The sequence below is a fragment of the Mustelus asterias genome, chromosome 7 (genome assembly GCF_964213995.1).
Source record: "Mustelus asterias chromosome 7, sMusAst1.hap1.1, whole genome shotgun sequence".
Classification (NCBI taxonomy): Eukaryota; Metazoa; Chordata; class Chondrichthyes; order Carcharhiniformes; family Triakidae; genus Mustelus; species Mustelus asterias.
The window spans coordinates 132,235,055-132,253,085 of record NC_135807.1 but is presented as its reverse complement, the minus strand read 5'-3'; the positions used below and the strand labels follow the sequence as shown (position 1 = coordinate 132,253,085).

General features: G+C 42.3%; 1 protein-coding gene and 1 long non-coding RNA gene across 7 annotated transcripts in view; one reads left to right on the top strand and one right to left on the bottom strand.

Moving 5' to 3' along the window:
- The window catches only part of LOC144495958 (uncharacterized), a 76,293-nt gene extending 60,256 nt beyond the window's left edge, over positions 1 to 16,037 (bottom strand). Inside the window, exons 1-2 of the long non-coding RNA XR_013498366.1 lie at positions 15,995 to 16,037; positions 10,625 to 10,761 (exon numbers count right to left, since the gene is read on the bottom strand). This is a non-coding gene — a long non-coding RNA (uncharacterized LOC144495958). The remainder of the gene's footprint in view (positions 1 to 10,624; positions 10,762 to 15,994) is intronic.
- Positions 16,038 to 17,165: 1,128 nt separating this feature from the next.
- LOC144495956 (sal-like protein 3) overlaps positions 17,166 to 18,031 on the top strand; it is a 76,942-nt gene continuing 76,076 nt past the window's right edge. For all 6 annotated transcript variants that reach the window (XM_078216855.1, XM_078216852.1, XM_078216849.1 and 3 more), the window contains exon 1: positions 17,166 to 17,367. In XM_078216855.1, coding sequence (XP_078072981.1) covers positions 17,292 to 17,367 — 76 coding nt within the window. In that variant the 5' untranslated portion in view covers positions 17,166 to 17,291. The remainder of the gene's footprint in view (positions 17,368 to 18,031) is intronic.

Below are 18,031 nucleotides of genomic sequence, written 5' to 3'. Positions count from 1 at the left end.
ATGAATCATATTTGCGTTGTGTCATGATTTATTTTGATTCCAGCATGCTAAAGACGACCAAAAAACCACTTCAGATATCTTCCTACCGATTAGAGTGTGGCTGATGCTCACAGTAATTCTGGTCCCAGTAATGCTTATTCCAATACAGACTGAACTGTAATTTATAGCTCAGAGACAAACTTTTTACATGTATTTAATTATTTTTGTTTCCCTCTGTGCACTTTTTACAAACTGTCTCAAAGATTTTGTGTGAAATCAATGATATTTGGTGGGGTTTTTAGCTTTTGAGATTTTCACGTAGGCTCCGAACAGGAAAGATTGATCTTCTCTAAAGCTGAGTGCTGATAAAAAGTGAGCCTACAACACAGGAACTGGCCATTCAGCCCAAATGGGGCAGCACGGTGACACAGTGGTTAGCACGGCTGCCTCACAGCGCCAGGGATCCAGAGTCGATTCCTGGCTTGGGTCACTGCCTGTGTAGAGTTTGCCCGTTCTCCCTGTGTCTGCGTGGGTTTCCTCCGGGTGCTCTGGTTTCCTCCCACAGTCCAAAGATGTGTGGGCTAGGTGGATTGGCCACGCTAAATTGCCCCTTAGTGTCAGGGGCCTAGCTAGTGTAAATGCATGGCGTTATGGGGATAGGGCCTGTGTGGGGATGTTGTCAATGCGGACTCAATGGGCCGAATGGCCTCCTTCTGCACTGTAGGATTCTATGGATCTATGAAATGGGGCGGCACGGTGGCACAGTGGTTATCACGGCTGCCTCACAGTGCCAGGTTCCCAGGTTCGAATCCCGCCTTGGGTCACTGTCTGTGTGGAATCTGCACGTTCTCCCCGTGTCTGCGTGGGTTTCCTCCGGGTGCTCTGGTTTCCTCCCGCAGTTCGAAAGATGTGCTGGTTAGGTGTACTGGCCATGATAAATTCCCCCTCAGTGAACCCGAAATGGTGCCGGAGTGTGACGATTAGGAGATTTTCACAGTAACTTCAATGCAGCGTTATCGCATGCCTCCTTGTGACACTAATAAATAAAGTTTTAACTTTAGATCGGTGGGATCGGAAGGTCCTGCCAGTGGCCAATGGTGAGTCATCCCACCACTAGAAAACAAGGCCTGGGTGATGGGGTTAGAGTGTCAGAACATTCCGCTCGGGGCCACTGTTCATTATCATTAGAATGAAAAACTTGCATTTCTATAGCGTCTTGGAATGTCCAAAAACACTGTCCAACCAATGAAACAATGCCAATTTCAAGTGGGTGCCCTCGATGACTGCATGTTCCACTGACCAATGTGACACGCAGTGGTCCCCCAGTGCGGAATCAGCACACCTGTGCCACAGGCCCTATTGGGTCTTACTGCACCTATTGTTCACTCGAAAAACGACTGCTGCGCAATTGAATTTCTCGGCCATTAACCCTGACGGGCCACAAATCTATGGCTGTCAGAGAAACAGGATTGCCTGTCATACTCCAACTAATTAAAGGGCCCTTTGCACAGCATCAGATTAAGTGAATATGTTAGTATTGTTAGTAGCAGGATTGGGGACTCCGCCATCGGCATGCATAATGTAGGAAGGATGGTCACTTTAAATATCAACATGTTTCACTTCGATTTCAGTGCGATACAGGGAGGATGTGCAAATGCCTTTTGATTAATTGCAACACAATACATCAATCCAAGCTTCAGTCATGTAATAAACCTGGACAACACCGGTACACAAGGTTTTTCAACTGAGTTCTGAAGTTGGATTTGTTTAAAATTTACCACGTAACGTTAGATTTGTTTTAACATCGATGGAAATAAAGGTGATGATTTTTTTTCTCCTGCAGTTTGTTTCTGACAGTTGTTGTATCCAAGATTTCAACTTTCTCAGGCTCTGACAGAATATCAATTTAATAATGTAGCATCTAAAGGAATATTGAATTTGAAAAGTAGAACCTGAAGGTATATTGAATTTCTTATCAAACACAGGCAATATTACCAAGTCATTTTTTCTGCTGAATCACAGGAATATTCAGGGCCAGATTAAGTGTAATTTGTTGCAATGATGAGTATACACAGTGTCGAAGAATTTCCAAAACCCTTTCTAGATTTTGCACGCAAAATTTTATTCATCTTGCTTTCTGCCACTTCCCAAACCTTAACTTAGTCTAATATCACCAACATGCATTTAACATTCAATGAACAATGGTAAAAGTCAAGCTCAGGTAAATGCTTTGGGTTACTTGAAGAACGCCAACAGTGCAGAAACAGGCCATTCGGCTCATCAAGCCTGCCCCAACTCTCTCCGATACATCTTACCCAGACTTTATCCCCGCAAGCCGTGTATTTACCCCACTAATCCCCTTAACCTACACATCTAGGGATACTAAGGGGCAATCTACAATGGGCAATCCACCTAACCGGTACATCATTGGACTGTGGGAGGAAACCGGAGCACCCGGCTGAAATCCATGCAGACAGGGGGAGAACGAACAAACTCCCCACAGACAGTCACAGACCAGAGCACCCGGAGGAAACCCACACAGACACGGGGAGAATGTGCAAACTCCACGCAGACAGTGACCCAAGCCGGGAATTGAACCCAGGTCCCTGGAGCAGCGAGGCAGCAGTGCTAACCACTGTGCCACTTGTCTATATTGTGCAGACCTCGAGAATTTAGAATATTTAGAGTGAATAATATGCACATTTGTGAACCTGCCAAATCCCACATGGTGTGTGATACTCCAAACAGAAACAAGGTGCAAACAACTGAATTTTCATCTTTGGGGCAAGCATTAAATTCCACCTTGACTTCCACATAACCTGCCTAAAACGTGGGTTCTAATAAAACAGTGAACAAAACAATTTTTTTTGAAAATAGAAATACAGGGAAGCATGCATGACAAGAAATGATCTTTAAATGATCTACCTGGCTAGATGCTAACAATAACAGCAACTTACATTTATATAGCACCTTTCGCAAGGTGAAACATCCCAGGGAGAGTCACCAAACAAAACCTGGCATCCAGGCAAAAAAAGAAGGTAAAGCTAGGACAGCTGATCAAATGTTCGGTCAAAGAGTAAGGTTTTAAGGATGAGGGAGTGACAGAGCTGTTTAGATAGGGAATCACAGAATGTAGGGTGTATAGGTAACTGAAGGCAAGGCCACCAATAGTGGAATAATTAAAATAGGGGATGCACTAAAGGCCAGCATTGGAGGAGCACATAGATCTCTCAGTGTTGTAGGGCTGGAGGAGATTACAGACATAGGGAGGTGAGGGACCAATACTTTGTGTATGCACAGTAATGTTTAAAGTTGGGATTCAAATCACTTAAATGCCATTAAACCCATCTGAAAAATGGTCAGGATGATAGACAAGTGGATTGGCAGCATCTAGAGGCATTTTTATATCACCATTACAATCTTATCCCTCACCTTTCCATGCTGATATTGCTACTTAGTCTCCAGTGGGAGACAAAGGTTTTGAATGCTTAACCATTTTCAATGTGATTCTACTGCAACAACACAGACTGAAAACTGTCAAGTTAATGAATTTCTCATAATCTATGTGTAAAAATTCAGGTCTGCCTACTCCACAATCAGCAATTTGGAAAGTTAGATAGATATTGAGAATAGGAGAAGCTACATTGAGTGATATCAACTTTTCAAAAGGGACAAGAAGTTTCACCTCGCTGAACTCTCCATTATCTACACCCAAACGAGGCAGCGCAGTGGCACAGTGGTTAGAACTGCTACCTCACAGTGCCGGGGACCTGGGTTCGATTCCTAGCTTGAGTCACTATCTGTGTTGATTTTGCACATTCTCCCTGTGTCTGCGTGGGTTTCCTCCGAGTGCTCTGGTTTCCTCCCACAATCCAAAGATGTGCTGGTTAAGTGCATTGGCCATGCTAAACTCTCCCACAGTGTACCCGAACAGGCACTGGCGTGTGGCGACTAGGGGATTTTCACAGTAACTTCATGGCAGTGTTAATGTAAGCCTACTTGTGACTAATAAATAAACTTTTACTCGTTTGTTGGCAGGCTATTTGACAAAGGGGAGGGATTGGGCTGGATGGGGAGGGGTCCTGCTTAATCCCAATTTGGTCTTTATCCAACAATCCCAAATACAAGCTACATAAGAGTCACGGAATTGAGCAGAACTCCGGAGCAATTTTCCACTTCCTGATCCGAAGGTATTGAAGCCCATTGAACCTTCACTGCCTGAGATCAGCTAACTCACATCTACCAGTGATGGTGAATGGGACCTCCCTGTATGGTTCACTGGGAGGTTTATTGAGTCAGTACTCTGCAAAGTGTGCCATATCACCGTTTAAACAAAAGGCATTCACGAAACCCACCAAAACAACTTGAACGACATAAAAACAAAAAATACACCATGAATCACAATTCTCTACAACTGCTGGTATCTGAAACAGGGTCCAAATCTTAACACAGACCCTGAATTTCCATTGGGACAGCCCTAATTTATAATCAGTGCACCCATTGTCCGGAGGTTTGTCAAACTCCTGCCTACGTTACCTTGGCAGATTGGGACTACCTTTGTGCAAATTCAGGGCTGTTGGTTTGAGACAGTGTCATATTTAATTAGGTGGTAAATTAGACTGTGAGAATTATTATGCTCAAAGCCAGATTCTTGATACCATGTTTAGTTCAATTTTTGCACTAAAAATGCAAGTACAAATTTTCTTTCAAAAATCCTAAGATTAAGAAAATGATTTTCCTCGAGATTGCAAACAGCTACACTGTAGGTATTGCAACGTTGCAGAGTGATTTTGGTATCATACTTTCCATTCAAGCTGAGACCTTTTTAAAAAAAGTTTATTTATTAGTGTCACAAGTAGGCTTACATTAACACTGCAATGAAGTTACTGTGAAAATCCCCTAGCCGCCACACTCCGCACCAGTTCGGGTACACTGAGGGAGAATTTAGCATGGCCAATGCACCTAACCAGCTCATCTTTAGGACTGTGAGGAGAAACCGGAGCACCCGGAGGAAACCCACGCAGACACGGGAGAATGTGCAAACTCTGCACAGACTGTGACCCAAGGCCGGAATTGAACCTGGGTCCCTGGTGCTGTGAGGCAGAAGTGCCAACCACTGTCCCACTGTGCTACCAGCACCAACCTCAAAACAGTACAATAATTTCACACTCCTGCAGCTATGTACTGGATGCAATTTGGGTGCATTTACACTGCAAGTGTCCATTTCTGTTTTGCATTGATGCCGCAGGCTAAGTGCAAATCCAGGGATAGATCACAGTCGGACTACAGAGTCAAACAGAGTGGGAGGCCAGGGAAATTGGTTTCCCATTGAATTCGCCTTCAGTCTCAGGAGAAACCTCTTTACCCAAGGAATGGTGAGAATGTGGAATCCATGCCCACATGGGGTAGATGAGGTCAAAAGCATAGATGCAATGGGGAAGCTGGATAAACAGCTGAAGGCAAAGACAGAAGGTGGTTTTACTGATAGTGTGAGATGAAGATGGGTGTGAGGCAGCCCATGTGGAGAATTAACACTGGCATGGACCAGTTGGGCTGGATGGTCTGTTTTGGTGCTGTGATTTCTCAGTGATTCTATACAAGACTCCAAGGCACTGCATAGACACAGGAGTACTAAATCTAATTCTCAAAATGTTTAAAAGGTGTGCTGGGCCTCCAGGACACTTGAAAAGAAAATCCAGACATTAATCTAAATGTTTGAATTATTCACTGGAGAGATAGCAATCTGTAAAGTCTGTCTATGTGTGTGCAGACCTCTTCAAAGGAAAAATAGTTAGAAGCCATCTATGTAAATGAGATACTGCCAGACTAAAATCTGATTTGCAACTATTCGTCTCAAGCTGTTAGTGCACTGTAAATGTACCTTATGATCACAACTGCTGTAAAATCCATCGTTTTAAAAATTCAAATTTTAAAAGTTTTCTCTGGGTCTGCTGGGCACACTTAATTTAAGTAAAATGTCCACTCTCTTAAACTTAAACTAATTATTAACAACACCAATTTGCATTTATGTCGTGCCTTTGATGGCGTGCACTTTCCCAAAGTGCTTCACAGAAATGGTTCAAACAAAATGCACAAGAAGCCAGAATTGGAGGGATATCTCGGAGGGTTGTAGAGCTGGAGGAGATTACAGAGATTGGGAGAAGGGAGGGCAAAGAGGAAGTTTAAAATCCAGGCGTTTCCCAAATGGGCGACAATGTAACTCAGTGAACACAGGGGTGAAGGATGAATTGAACTTGGTGCAAGTAATAACAGTGGCAGTGGCATTTTGGATAATTTTACAGAGGGTAATAGGCCAACGAGGAGAGTGTTGGAATGGTCCAAATTCGAGGTAACAAAAGTAAGGATCAGGGTATCAGCAGGAGATGGGTTGGGACAGGAGTAAATATGAACAATGTTAGGGAGGTGGATATCAACATTAAAGCATACACATTAATACATAAACTGAATCTAGTATAACTGCCCAGAAATTACTATAACATTATCCCTATGAAAAACAAAAATGCATCGTATATTTACTTTCTCATCTTCCAGTTCCTTTACTCTCTTTTTCTCCTGAAGGTATTGATCCAGGTTAGGGCAGAGTTCAGTCTGGTCACCCTCCAGCACTTTACCTTAATGGTCATCACTTATACGAGAAGCTGAATTAGTGAGCAGCAGGAGGCAATTCCACCATGGGAGCTTTGCACAAGTGGCCATACTCTGCTCTTATCTGATGAACAAACCTTGCGCCTTTGCATTGAAAGTAAGTCAATGGGAATTGGGATCCTCGCTGTTTATTTCTTCCTTGTAGCCCAGGGTGTTGAAGCTGATTGTAACAACCCGACCGACTACTCTCACCCCAGTGAGATCAGGGAACTCAGCGCTGCCTGAAACTTCCCGGCCTCTCTTACTGAGAGTCTTCCCTTTCCCCTTTCCAAGTTAAACAGTCGCATCTCTACTCCACAGTGACATTTTACACATCGACAATTTGTTGTTTTTTTATGATCTAAAAAATAATGTCTTTAAGAAATGGCTTTTGTGTACATTGCAGATAAAATCTCTGTGAAACTGCCATTAAACCAGACAGGTTTAACTCTCGACTGACCCCATGGACTATTATCCTTCAAAATAGCAACAGTTCTGGGACCACACTGGAATAGAATGGTTAGGGTAATATGCGAGTAAGGATTTGCTCAACCCATGACATATTGATAAAAACAAAATTTTTGAGTATTAGTACAGAAGACTTATTTTTGTAGGTAGGAAGTGATATTAAGGAGCATCTTCCCACCTGAAAGCGTACATTTATTTAATGTCAAACGACGGCAAATGTTGAACATGAGAAAGGAATCTGGTTAAAATAAGCACCAAAAAAAAATCAGTTAAAATATTAAAATACTCAAAAGACAAGTGTAATCCAATTTATCAATGTTGTGATCGCCTGACATTATGACTTAGTTTTAAAGGCGATTACAGTAATAATTTCAAATTATCACAGCACAAGTGAAAGAACAACTGAACTGCTATGAATGATCGTATTCATCACAAGCAAGGACTTCAAACCCAAGGGCAGAACTGTGCAGAGTCGGGAGCAGAGAACTGTCTTTGTCTATTAAAATGTTATTTCAGAGATGGAATGTGATCTTCGCCACACTCTTTTTTTAAAAAAAGGGACTTGTAATGGGGCTTTATCGAGATTACTAAGGAACATAACATGACGATATTCAAGAAGTCAACCGCGTTTCAGTTTAACATGCCGACAGGAGAAGCATAACACATTCGCAAATGCTGGCTAATTATTACAGTAAAAGTAATGGCGGAGTTCATTCAGTGGCTTTGAGCAAAATCATGCTCAGCTTTTGGAAAAGTCTGACGCAAAGTCGTGCACATATGATTTATTTACTGAAATAAAAATCTGCACTGTCGTTAGGTCAACAAAATACGCTTTCGTTTTCCGCCTGAATTATCTGTGACATAAAGTTTGAATTATTTAATGACAGGCGAGTAATTGTACATCAGGTTACTTTGGTTTAAGAGTGCATGGGGATTTTTCATGAAGATGATTAATTTGTTTTTGAGTGACTAAATATTCATTTTCAACGTAATTTTAGGAATGCAAAATTATTGAGTTTAAAAGGTGGCGAATTTAAGACAGCTAGGAAGTGACATTAAGAAAAGTTCAAACTTGGGCGATTCCATGGAAATGCATCGTTATATTTGCTCCAAAACATTGATCAGTTGTAGCGCCTTTACCAACATTGGCTAAAGGTGGTTTCAATACGGTTCAGATTTTGTGGACTGTGTGGTCATGCACTGAAAACATTCACCAAAATGAAGTCTGAAGCTTGGCTGCTTTATATTTTGCTGCTGTAAAAGAAGTTTCCTCAGAATAAATAAAGGAAAAATTTTTTCACCCTAAAAAAATATCCCAACCCGTATCTCTATCACTCCACTGCCTAAGTCCAGTTCAATTATCTTCCACCTTTGCTGCATGCAACCCTTTGTTTAATGTAAAATGAAGGAGAATGTTAGGAGCTAGAAAGGATTGAACTGGAAATAAAAACAAGACACTCCTAAAGCTTTTAATTGGTTTGGAGACATGCAGAACGCACTTTATCAACATTGTGGTCACTTGACCTTAAAAAAAAGTCTTAAGGGCATTATGGTAATAATTTCAAAGGTGGGAAGGAGGTTTAAATTTAACCATTTTGCTGGTGATCTGGCCTTGTTGCTGTCTTAACGGAGCATCTTCACATTGCAGTACGACGCTGGTCAAAGTGGACATTTTTAATCTTTGTCAACAACATAAGTAGTGTTTGATAATATTTGTGTGACAAACATGTGGTCAATCACATGACAACACACCTCTGCTGTTGAGGTTTTTTATTGTTATTACCCCAACAGTGACATTTGACCTTTTTTAACTGCCTGTGTGTAGTGGAGTGTACAGAGCTCACACCTGGTGTATGTAATAAAGCACAGCATGCATGAATAATGAAAGAATGTTTGTAAAACTTCACTGAGTGGCAACTGCCTGTGACAAGCTCTCTGCCACAACCAGCTAGCGCTCTCAATGCAAGCGCAGGCAGAGATACAAAAGAGCGAAGGAATTTGTTAAATACTTTAAATAATTAATTGAAAGCAAGGCAAATATATCTTTTGCTTGCAACCAAAATGGTGGCGTTGCAAACCACAGCAATTCTATCGACTGACAACGAAATGAATTTCAGCAACAGTTGCCCAAAGTCAAGTAACAAAATATTTCCTATTACTGGTTCATGTTCACAATCAATTTTACACTATTCACCCCCCCCTTCAAACTGCAATTGTCCTTATTCACAAAGGTGACCCTTGCCTCCCCTTGTGTTGAATGAACCCTCAGTTGTTACATGTAAAAATGCATTAATACAAAAGTGACAAAGATGGTCTGATATGCTGAAATATAAATGCTGTACATACAAAAAGGAGAATGCCAACCATCAACCTGATTCAACTATTAGTTTGGGTGAATCACTTTTAGTCACTTGTGTTGGCAAGTTACGAAGGTCAAACATGTTTTTTTTTCCTTTCATATTTTCCATGTGAGTTAAGCAGCATTACAGGCAGTAAAATGTTGCTTATTTTTGCATTTTTAGGCTAAATTAATTGATTTTCAAGCTCACGTCTAATCTTTGAGTGATTTTTTAAAAGTGTATTCCACATTTTAATTTACCATTACGTTTTTTTCAACAATGTTTCAGTCTAATAAGCTAAGAACTTTTTTGTGAGGGGGAGGGGGGAGGCTAACTGAGAGCTGTAAGAGAGTTAGAGAGATTGAGGCTTCAGATAGGTTTTTTGTGAGTGAATTTTCTAGCTCGCCCTATACAAATGCAAAAACGATGCTCAGTTAACTGAGTCCCAATTTCATCACTCTTAATTGCCTGCAATTCAATATAATTTGCAACTCTGAACCTAACAAATATCTAATTTCATTATCTGTATTAAATCTAAAGCACTCCACTGTTTACAGATGACTGAAAAGTTACCTGTCATCAAACATTTTATGCCTAAGTAAAAATACTAATTAACCGGAACATGTTGATATGTTTTACTGGATAAATTAATAGATTTTAAAATGTTGACAGGGAATGAAAGGGGAGGCCTATACAATTTGTGTCCGACTCAAATGCTATGAAAATAGTTTGCAACTTATCAGCAATTTAGCAATGAAAATAGTGTTTCAATGAATATGAGATTTTAACTTAAAAAAATAATTTCAAATGCAAGCAGCCTGTTCATGCAATGTTCCCATTTCTTATGTTTTGCTTTTTCTTTCTACCTTCTTGCCTGGACAACTGCAACTACAGAAAGTTTATACCTTGTTCGAGAGAACCATCTATTATGTTTGCAGTGCATCTATCCGGAATCAGAGTGGTAGGTGTTTGTAGTGTCTGCTGAATAGATTGTGAGAGATTGATGTACGTTCCAAATGTGACCTTTCTTGATAAAGAGTATCATCACATCCTTTTGTCTCTAACTTAGCGGTTGCTTGCCCTAGTTCCCTATCTTGGGCTATCATAGTTGAGGCTGCGTGTACAACCTTATGATCGCTTTCATTCGCATACAGTTAACGCATTAGATCAGACTGCCACACGTGTATACGAACCCCTTGTTTGATGCATCACTTGGAACACTTCTGAGCGTTTGGTAAGCGTTGCTCTTCCCCTGGCATCGCAGTTCAAGGAGTGCCTTTGCAAGAAGAACAGACAGATTTGCCTCCTCGGTGTCCTAGCTGCAGTCCAACTAACGAACATCAAGGAAACAAACGTAATTAGGACATTCAGAACTCAGTGGCTTACAAAAACAAAAAAACACACACACACAGGGAGCCGAGGAAATGGAAAGGGAAAATAACGCCGAAATTTCCTGAAATAAAGACAGGAACATAACAACATGCCCATTTTAATAAATGCTCGCACGCACAAGATGTGATATTCAATACAACTCGGTTGGAGCATTATTGGCAGTAAAAGAAAAATGAATGTTCTCCGAATCTGACCAGTGGTCTATATTCTTCAGACTGTTTGTTTGGGGATTACAGACCACTTCCAGAGAGAGAGACACACACATTTTCCCCCCCTGAAATTATTTTTTTTGCGCGTTCTTCAAAGCGGTGCAAAGTACAGTAACACAAAGGATAGACTTTCTTTCACTAAGTTGTTGTGGAATTGCGGTGGGGGGGTGGCATTAATGCTTAACTAAAAAGTGGCGTGCTGCTGAATTTTAAACTACAAATAAAATCACGATTAAGAGTGGGAAGGTTTTTTTTGAATGAATGGCGGAAACTTTTTTTCTAAAAGCCAGGTGCAATATTTAGAAAAGTTGTCGCGATAGTGGTGGCTGGAATCGTTGGGGGGAGAGGAGGTGGGGGGGTGGAGGAGCGATTTTCCCCTTGGTTACAAACTCAGCGACAATTCCAATTCGCGTTATTACATTTTGCCGATTGTGCTGCAGGGAAGAATTGAAGTTTCCACTCGTCGGCAGAAGTGACATGGTCATCTTAACTCATTGTAAGGATAGTCTTTACCGGGTGAACATTTGTAATTAAACACCCCCCCTCCCCCAACCATCGTTGCTTTCAATGGAGATTGTTAATGAATTACCCTCCCAATTTCACACAATACAGTAAGTGCTGATAGATTCAACATAAAACACCCGTGGTTTGAAAATAAGTCTATCCCTGCGGATACAAGGCGGGATTTCGATATATACATTTTTTTACGCCATTAGAAAAATTATATCTTTGATTTTTTAGCTGTTTTTCAAAAGCCTAAAGCAGGGTCCTTTTCCCAAACCAAGATTCAAATCTACCAAAACTCGTTTAAGTTGGGGGGGAAAAGCGAACATTTCAGTTTAAAGTGTGAGAGAGAAAGAGAGAAGGGAAAAATATTCCAATCGCCTGTGACAGCACGTCGAGTGCTTCTTGTTGTCCTCTTTACTCAATGGTTGGAGGAAAAAGTAATCAATAAGTTTGCTAACTGCATCTTTTCCCGCTGCGGATTTGAATGGGGCTTTTTTGGGGCAAAATAAAGTTGAAATGACAGTTTTATTTTTTGTTCCTTTCTCTCTCTCTCTTCTCCCCCCTTTCAAAAACAAAAAGCCCCCCCATCATCGACCAATAAAGATGAGTTGGTCAGATAATAAAGCAGCACTTTAATCTGGAGTGCATCTGTATTTCGGGTGCTTTTTGTAATGATATTGATAATGTTGGGATCGTGGAGTTTTTGGAAGGGGGGGTCAGAATAGGAGTAAGTCTCCTGATAAAGCACTGTAGCCACACCAGCTATTCATCATAAGTCTGTGCCAAGCAGATAGGTCCAAAGAAATTATATTCTACTAAATAGTGTGTCTTCTTATCTCTCGCACACCAGGGGAATAAGGCACACGCCGATCGATACAGTAGCTGTGTATGGTTCTTGCAATTATCAATAGCTGATTTTTTTCCCTCTCTCTGGCCGAGTTGGATTCTATAAGCTGGGCTAATAATAACCTACTGGATGGAACTATAAGCATCAGTCTCATCGTAGGGGATTGAAAGAAAAGCTATGAAAAGAGTCTCAATAAGCAATAAGGGAAAAAGAGAGAGAAAAAATAATGAATACAATTGATGTTTGACAGGCTATTTGATTTTGGCCGTGTTTAGGGGTAAACTGAGATTTCCCACTTGATGTAAACACGTATCATTGCGAGAGCAGGAGAATGACAGACCGTGCTATCAATTATCCGTCGGTGTAATAACAATATGTATTGTCGGTATGCTAATAACTGTCCCCGTGTAACGGAGAGGGGGGGGGGGGTGTGAACCTGAGCATCCATGCAATTAATTGTCGCTCATTTGGCTAATATTTCACACAAAAGCACACCAGCCTTGTGACCCCCACCACCCCCATTCCATCCCTCAGAAAATGTGACCTGTATTCAAGAAGGGGGATGGGGGCAGGGGAGGGGGGCAATTTCACCATCTCCCGTGGTCTAACCATCCGAATGTCTGAAAACTGGTTGACATTTATGTGCGGGGATTTTTTTTGTGGGGGAGGGAGGGGGGGGGGGTTAAAAGTTATGGTACAAAACGCAGCAGTGTGCAAGAGCGAAGGGATATCTTTCGGAACCTGCGTAGATAGTTGCTGACCCAACGATTCCTGCGCCCTCACCCACCTTTTGAAATTGATCCATTGTTTTCATATAAATCAGTTCAAAAAAAACACTCAGCGTATGATTTAGCTCATGTAAGCATTAACTGACCCAAGCACTATTAGTTTTGTGGTCTTGCGAAGGTACAAAGTACAGTGCCTGATAATTTAACCTGTCCAATACTTCCCCCAACCTGACGCGCGACTGTGTATTCCTAGACTATAAAGCATTGCTGTTTCAATCTCTCCCCCCATCCCACCCCACCTTTAACTTTAAGAGTCACACGCAAAGCAAAAGCCTATTTTCAAACTTGCCTTCCAACACTCGATATCAGTGGTGGAAAGATTTAATCGCGAATTCGGTGTCTTTTTATTAAAACATAGGGCGCGGACATTGCGGATTAAGACATTGAAGCGGGAAGATTCATCAAGTTTCAGTGTAGAAACTCCACTCATTTTTAATAAATTCTCCAATCCCCCCCTCCCCCTGCCCCCCATTCCCAAGGGAACAGCGAACCTTTTCGTAATTTGAAAATTGAAATGGAACGCTCTTGAGGTTGGCATTAATATCCCAGCGATGGACAGCTAAGATTTCACATATTACACGTAAGGTTCTCAAGATACACAGACATCTCCAGCAAGCAAGAAAATAAAACACATTTGTGCCGTGAATTCGTTCTCTTTATATATATATATAGAAGTTTTGATGGCAATATTCCGCCGTGACCACCTTAGCATTTCGATAGATTCCACCGTTCCACAAATAATTGTCTTTTAAGAGTTAATTAAATCCCTGTAAAGAATAAAAAATAGATGCGTTTCATGTGTAGCAGCGGATCTTCAGTGTGAGGCTTCAGAGACCAGAGGATATGGGGGATAAACAGCGGCCCTAGTTTCAGGTTAACGAATGGTGCAAATTTATTTACCATATATTCAAATACTTTTGCCCTAATTCGCGCAGGACCATATGGCTACACAGTTGGTTAACATAGTTTACAAATCACCGCTGGGTCCCCCGGTCACAGCGTTGCAAACACCTCTTCATCTTTGGAGAATGAATTGCTTATTAAGTGCAAGAAATTATGCATTTATTTTTTAATAAAAAGGTGCGGGATTTCTCTCATTGACTCAGAGTGATTGCAAATTCATCGGTTCCTTTCCTGCGGTTATTTCAGGGTTCTGTAATTCGTGTCCAACGAAGCATTTTAAGGCATAACCTGTTACAGAGAGCGTTCTTTAAATGCGTACACTGAATGCAATAAAATGACCAAGCTGGGAGCCCCTCGCCTGAAATATTAGCGACGCTGAGTTTTCGGGTTGAACGAGATGCATGCAACCAACCCTTCGTCTCCGTCTCTCTGCCTCTAGTTTCACCGCTCGGTGAAAGCAGCAGAAATATTACAAAGTGCATTCTCACCGCATGCCGCAAAACGGTAGAGTCGGTGTCAATGTTAAAGTTCAACAAGTGTTTATTGTTGTGATCGCATTGTAATAATATTTCATGCCTAAAAGCAGAAGGGAGAAAATCAAAACAAATGTTTCTTGATGAAAGTGTGTTAACACAATTAGCCTCCCCCTCCACCCATCAACCCATCCCTGCTCCCCCCATTTCATCCATCCATCCATCTAATCCATCCATCCATCCCTTATCCCGCACTCCATCCATCCATCCGTCCATCTATCCCTTATCCCCCACTCCATCCATCCATCCCTTATCCCCCACTCCATCCATCATCCATCCATCCGTTATCCCCCACTCCATCCATCCATCATCCATCCCTTATCCCCCCACTCCATCCATCCATCTCTTATCCCCCACTCCATCCATCCATCTATCCCTTCTCCCGCACTCCATCCATTCATCCCTCCTCCCCCCATTTCATTCATCCATCCATCCGTCCTCCCCCCACCTCATCCATCCATCCCTTCTTCCCCACTCCATCCATCCATCCATTCCTCCTCCCCCCCCCCCCCCATTTCATCCATCCCTTCTCTTCCCAATTCATTCATTCATGCATTCATTCATTCATTTATCCATCCATCCATCCCTCTCCCCCACTCCATCCATCCAGTTAAGCGGTCCAGCACGCAAATAGAAATTGTATTTCTCTCTCTCTCTCTCTTTGCAGGTTAACGATGAAATGGAAGAAATGAGAGACAATAAGGGGGAGCAAACACACACACACAAAGATAATATTTCAAAAATGTGGACACTTAATGGAAGTCCGAAAATAAAGGGGAATTGAGAGAGTGATGTGTGTATAGAGAGAGAGAATGAGGGAGAGCGAAGCGAGCAGCGGTGCTGATGATTCGGAATAGTTTGCTGATAGTAACTACAGTATCTGGTACATCCTAGCGGCGGCATGTCGTAATGTTTGTTGTGCCTTGTGGAGAGAAAAAAAAGCTCCAACTTGTTGGCTGGGCCACAATTCTAAACGCACTCACATAGGGAGACACGCAAGGACACTCATTACATATAATACCCGCACCTCTTACCGTCAAATCTCCTCCAAATTCAACGGAGGGGGTGGGGGATAAGTAACCGTAAGTGCTGCCTTCAAACCCGCGGACAACTTTTCCCAAGGACTAAGATACCAAAGCAAGCGTTATTTTGACTACGTTAGATATTCGCTAATAGTGTGTAGGGAGGGGGGAGGTTGGTCGCTGTTGCTGGGAGGATTTTTGTCGCTATTTTTTTTGCCATTGCACTCGACAGTAAGGGAAGACATCGGCTGAACCTCCCCCCGCCCCGGTCCGGCTCTCTCAAAGGCAGCCACCGCTTTTATTTTTTCGAGGCACCGGACGTGTTGGAGGGAGAACCGGCTACAAGGAGACGTGACTCGCACCTTCCTCCGTCCAGCTCGCCGTTCCTCGGTGGTCTGTCGCTGATAACTCTGGTCTCTTACCTCTCTCTCCCTCTCTCTCTCTCTCTCTCACACACACACACCACCCTCTCCTCCTCCTCTGAACACACACACACCTCATAAACACAGCACAGACACAGAGAGCGAGGGAAAACTTTATTGTTGTGTGGGTGCATTTGGAGAAAAGGGAGGAAAAAAATATCCTTTACAAAACTAAAAAGTGACTGCCCAGCTATTTTTGTGTGTTGTGTGTGTGTTTGTGTGTGTGTGTTCCCACCCCACTCCACTCACTCTCCATCAAGACAAGACGGTGCAACATTGTCTTGGAGATTGACATGAATGGGAAAGAGATGAGGAGACTTTCTACAAGAAGAGAAGAAGAAAGTGTCATTCTGGAGAGAGGGAGAGTTTGGCTGCAGTAGAAAGTGTGGCAATTTATTTATTCTTGCTCTTTTTGTAGCAATATATTTTGGGGGGTGGGTGGGTGCGTATTTTTCTTCTTGGTGAGAGTGTATATTTTTCTCCTTGGGTAAGGGGTATATTTTCCCCTTGGGTAAGGGGTATATTTTTCCCCTTGGGTAAGGGGTGTACTTTTCTTCTTGGGTAAGGGGTATATTTTTCTCCTTAGGTAAGGGGTATATTTTTCCCCTTGGGTAAGGGGTATATTTTTCCCCTTGGGTAAGGGATATACTTTTCTCCTTGGGTAAGGGGTATATTTTTCCCCTTGGGTAAGGGGTATATTTTTCCCCTTGGGTAAGGGATATACTTTTCTCCTTGGGTAAGGGGTATATTTTTCCCCTTGGGTAAGGGGTATATTTTTCTCCTTGGGTAAGGGGTATATTTTTCTCTGGGGGAGGGCGTGTATTTTTCTCTTTGGGAAGGGGGGGGGTGGTGTGTCTTGGTGTTGGCCACAGACACATATGAAGTGTTCAGGAACAAGGGGAGGTGGTTGCAATGAGAGAGTGTGCAGAGTAATTGATCAGTGAGTTGATTTCTGTGTGTGTGTGTGTGTGTCTCTCTCTCTCTCTCTGTCTCTCTCTCTCTCTCTTGTTTCTAATTTGAATACTCTCAAAGTGTCTCCCCCCTCTGGACAGGAGCCAATGGGCTGTCAGATGTGGTGATGATTAATCGCAATGCATTATTGATAATCATAATTATATACTGACATGCGCATTTGCGCCGCTCCTGCCCGGCTAATTTCCGTAATTTTGCAACTCGGCTATTTGCGAAAAAAAACATTATTTTTTTATTTGTTGCTGATGTATCTGCCGCCTCCACCATGTCGCGCCGCAAGCAAGCGAAGCCCCAGCATCTCAAGTCGGACGAAGAAGCAGTGGCAATAGTTTCGCAAAATTGTAAGTCTGCCTTGTTTTTTGCTTATTTCATTCCCCAGTTTACCCCCCTCACTTATCCTTATTGCGATTTCTTCTTTTTTTCTCTTTTTTTTCTTTTTTTCTTTCCTCCCCTTTTCTCCTCCTCCTCCTCTCTCTCTCCCTCCCCTTTTTGGGAAAAAAACCCTCTTTTGCTTTATTATCTAGCCCTCCTCTCTCCCCCTCCTCCTCTTCTTCCCCTCTTCCCCATTTCACCCCCCTTCCCAATTTCACAGGATAAGATTGTGTGTGTGTGTGTGTCTGTGTGTTGAGATGATGGTGATGTTAAGGCAAAAGGGGAGATCTTTCCTTTAAAAGAATTGTATTTTTTTAAAAAAGGGTTGACTTGCAAACTCTTGTGTAATGTTGGCACAGATAAAACCTCACTCTTCCTCACTCTCTTCCATCCCCCCCTTCCTCCTTCCCTCCCTCCCCCTCCTAATGTGGACTTCAGCCGGAAAGTGCAACATTGGGGAAAATGCAGCATTTGCCAGAGATTTTAGAAGACTGCTCACGGAGTGAGCGGCGCAGTCTAACAGTACTTTCACGAGTGTTGGTTAGTTTCAGAAAGTGATACGGCTGGATGAGTGCGTTATATTCCACTCCTATTTTCCGCCGTTTTTTCCTCTTTTTTTTCTGAGGGGGAGAA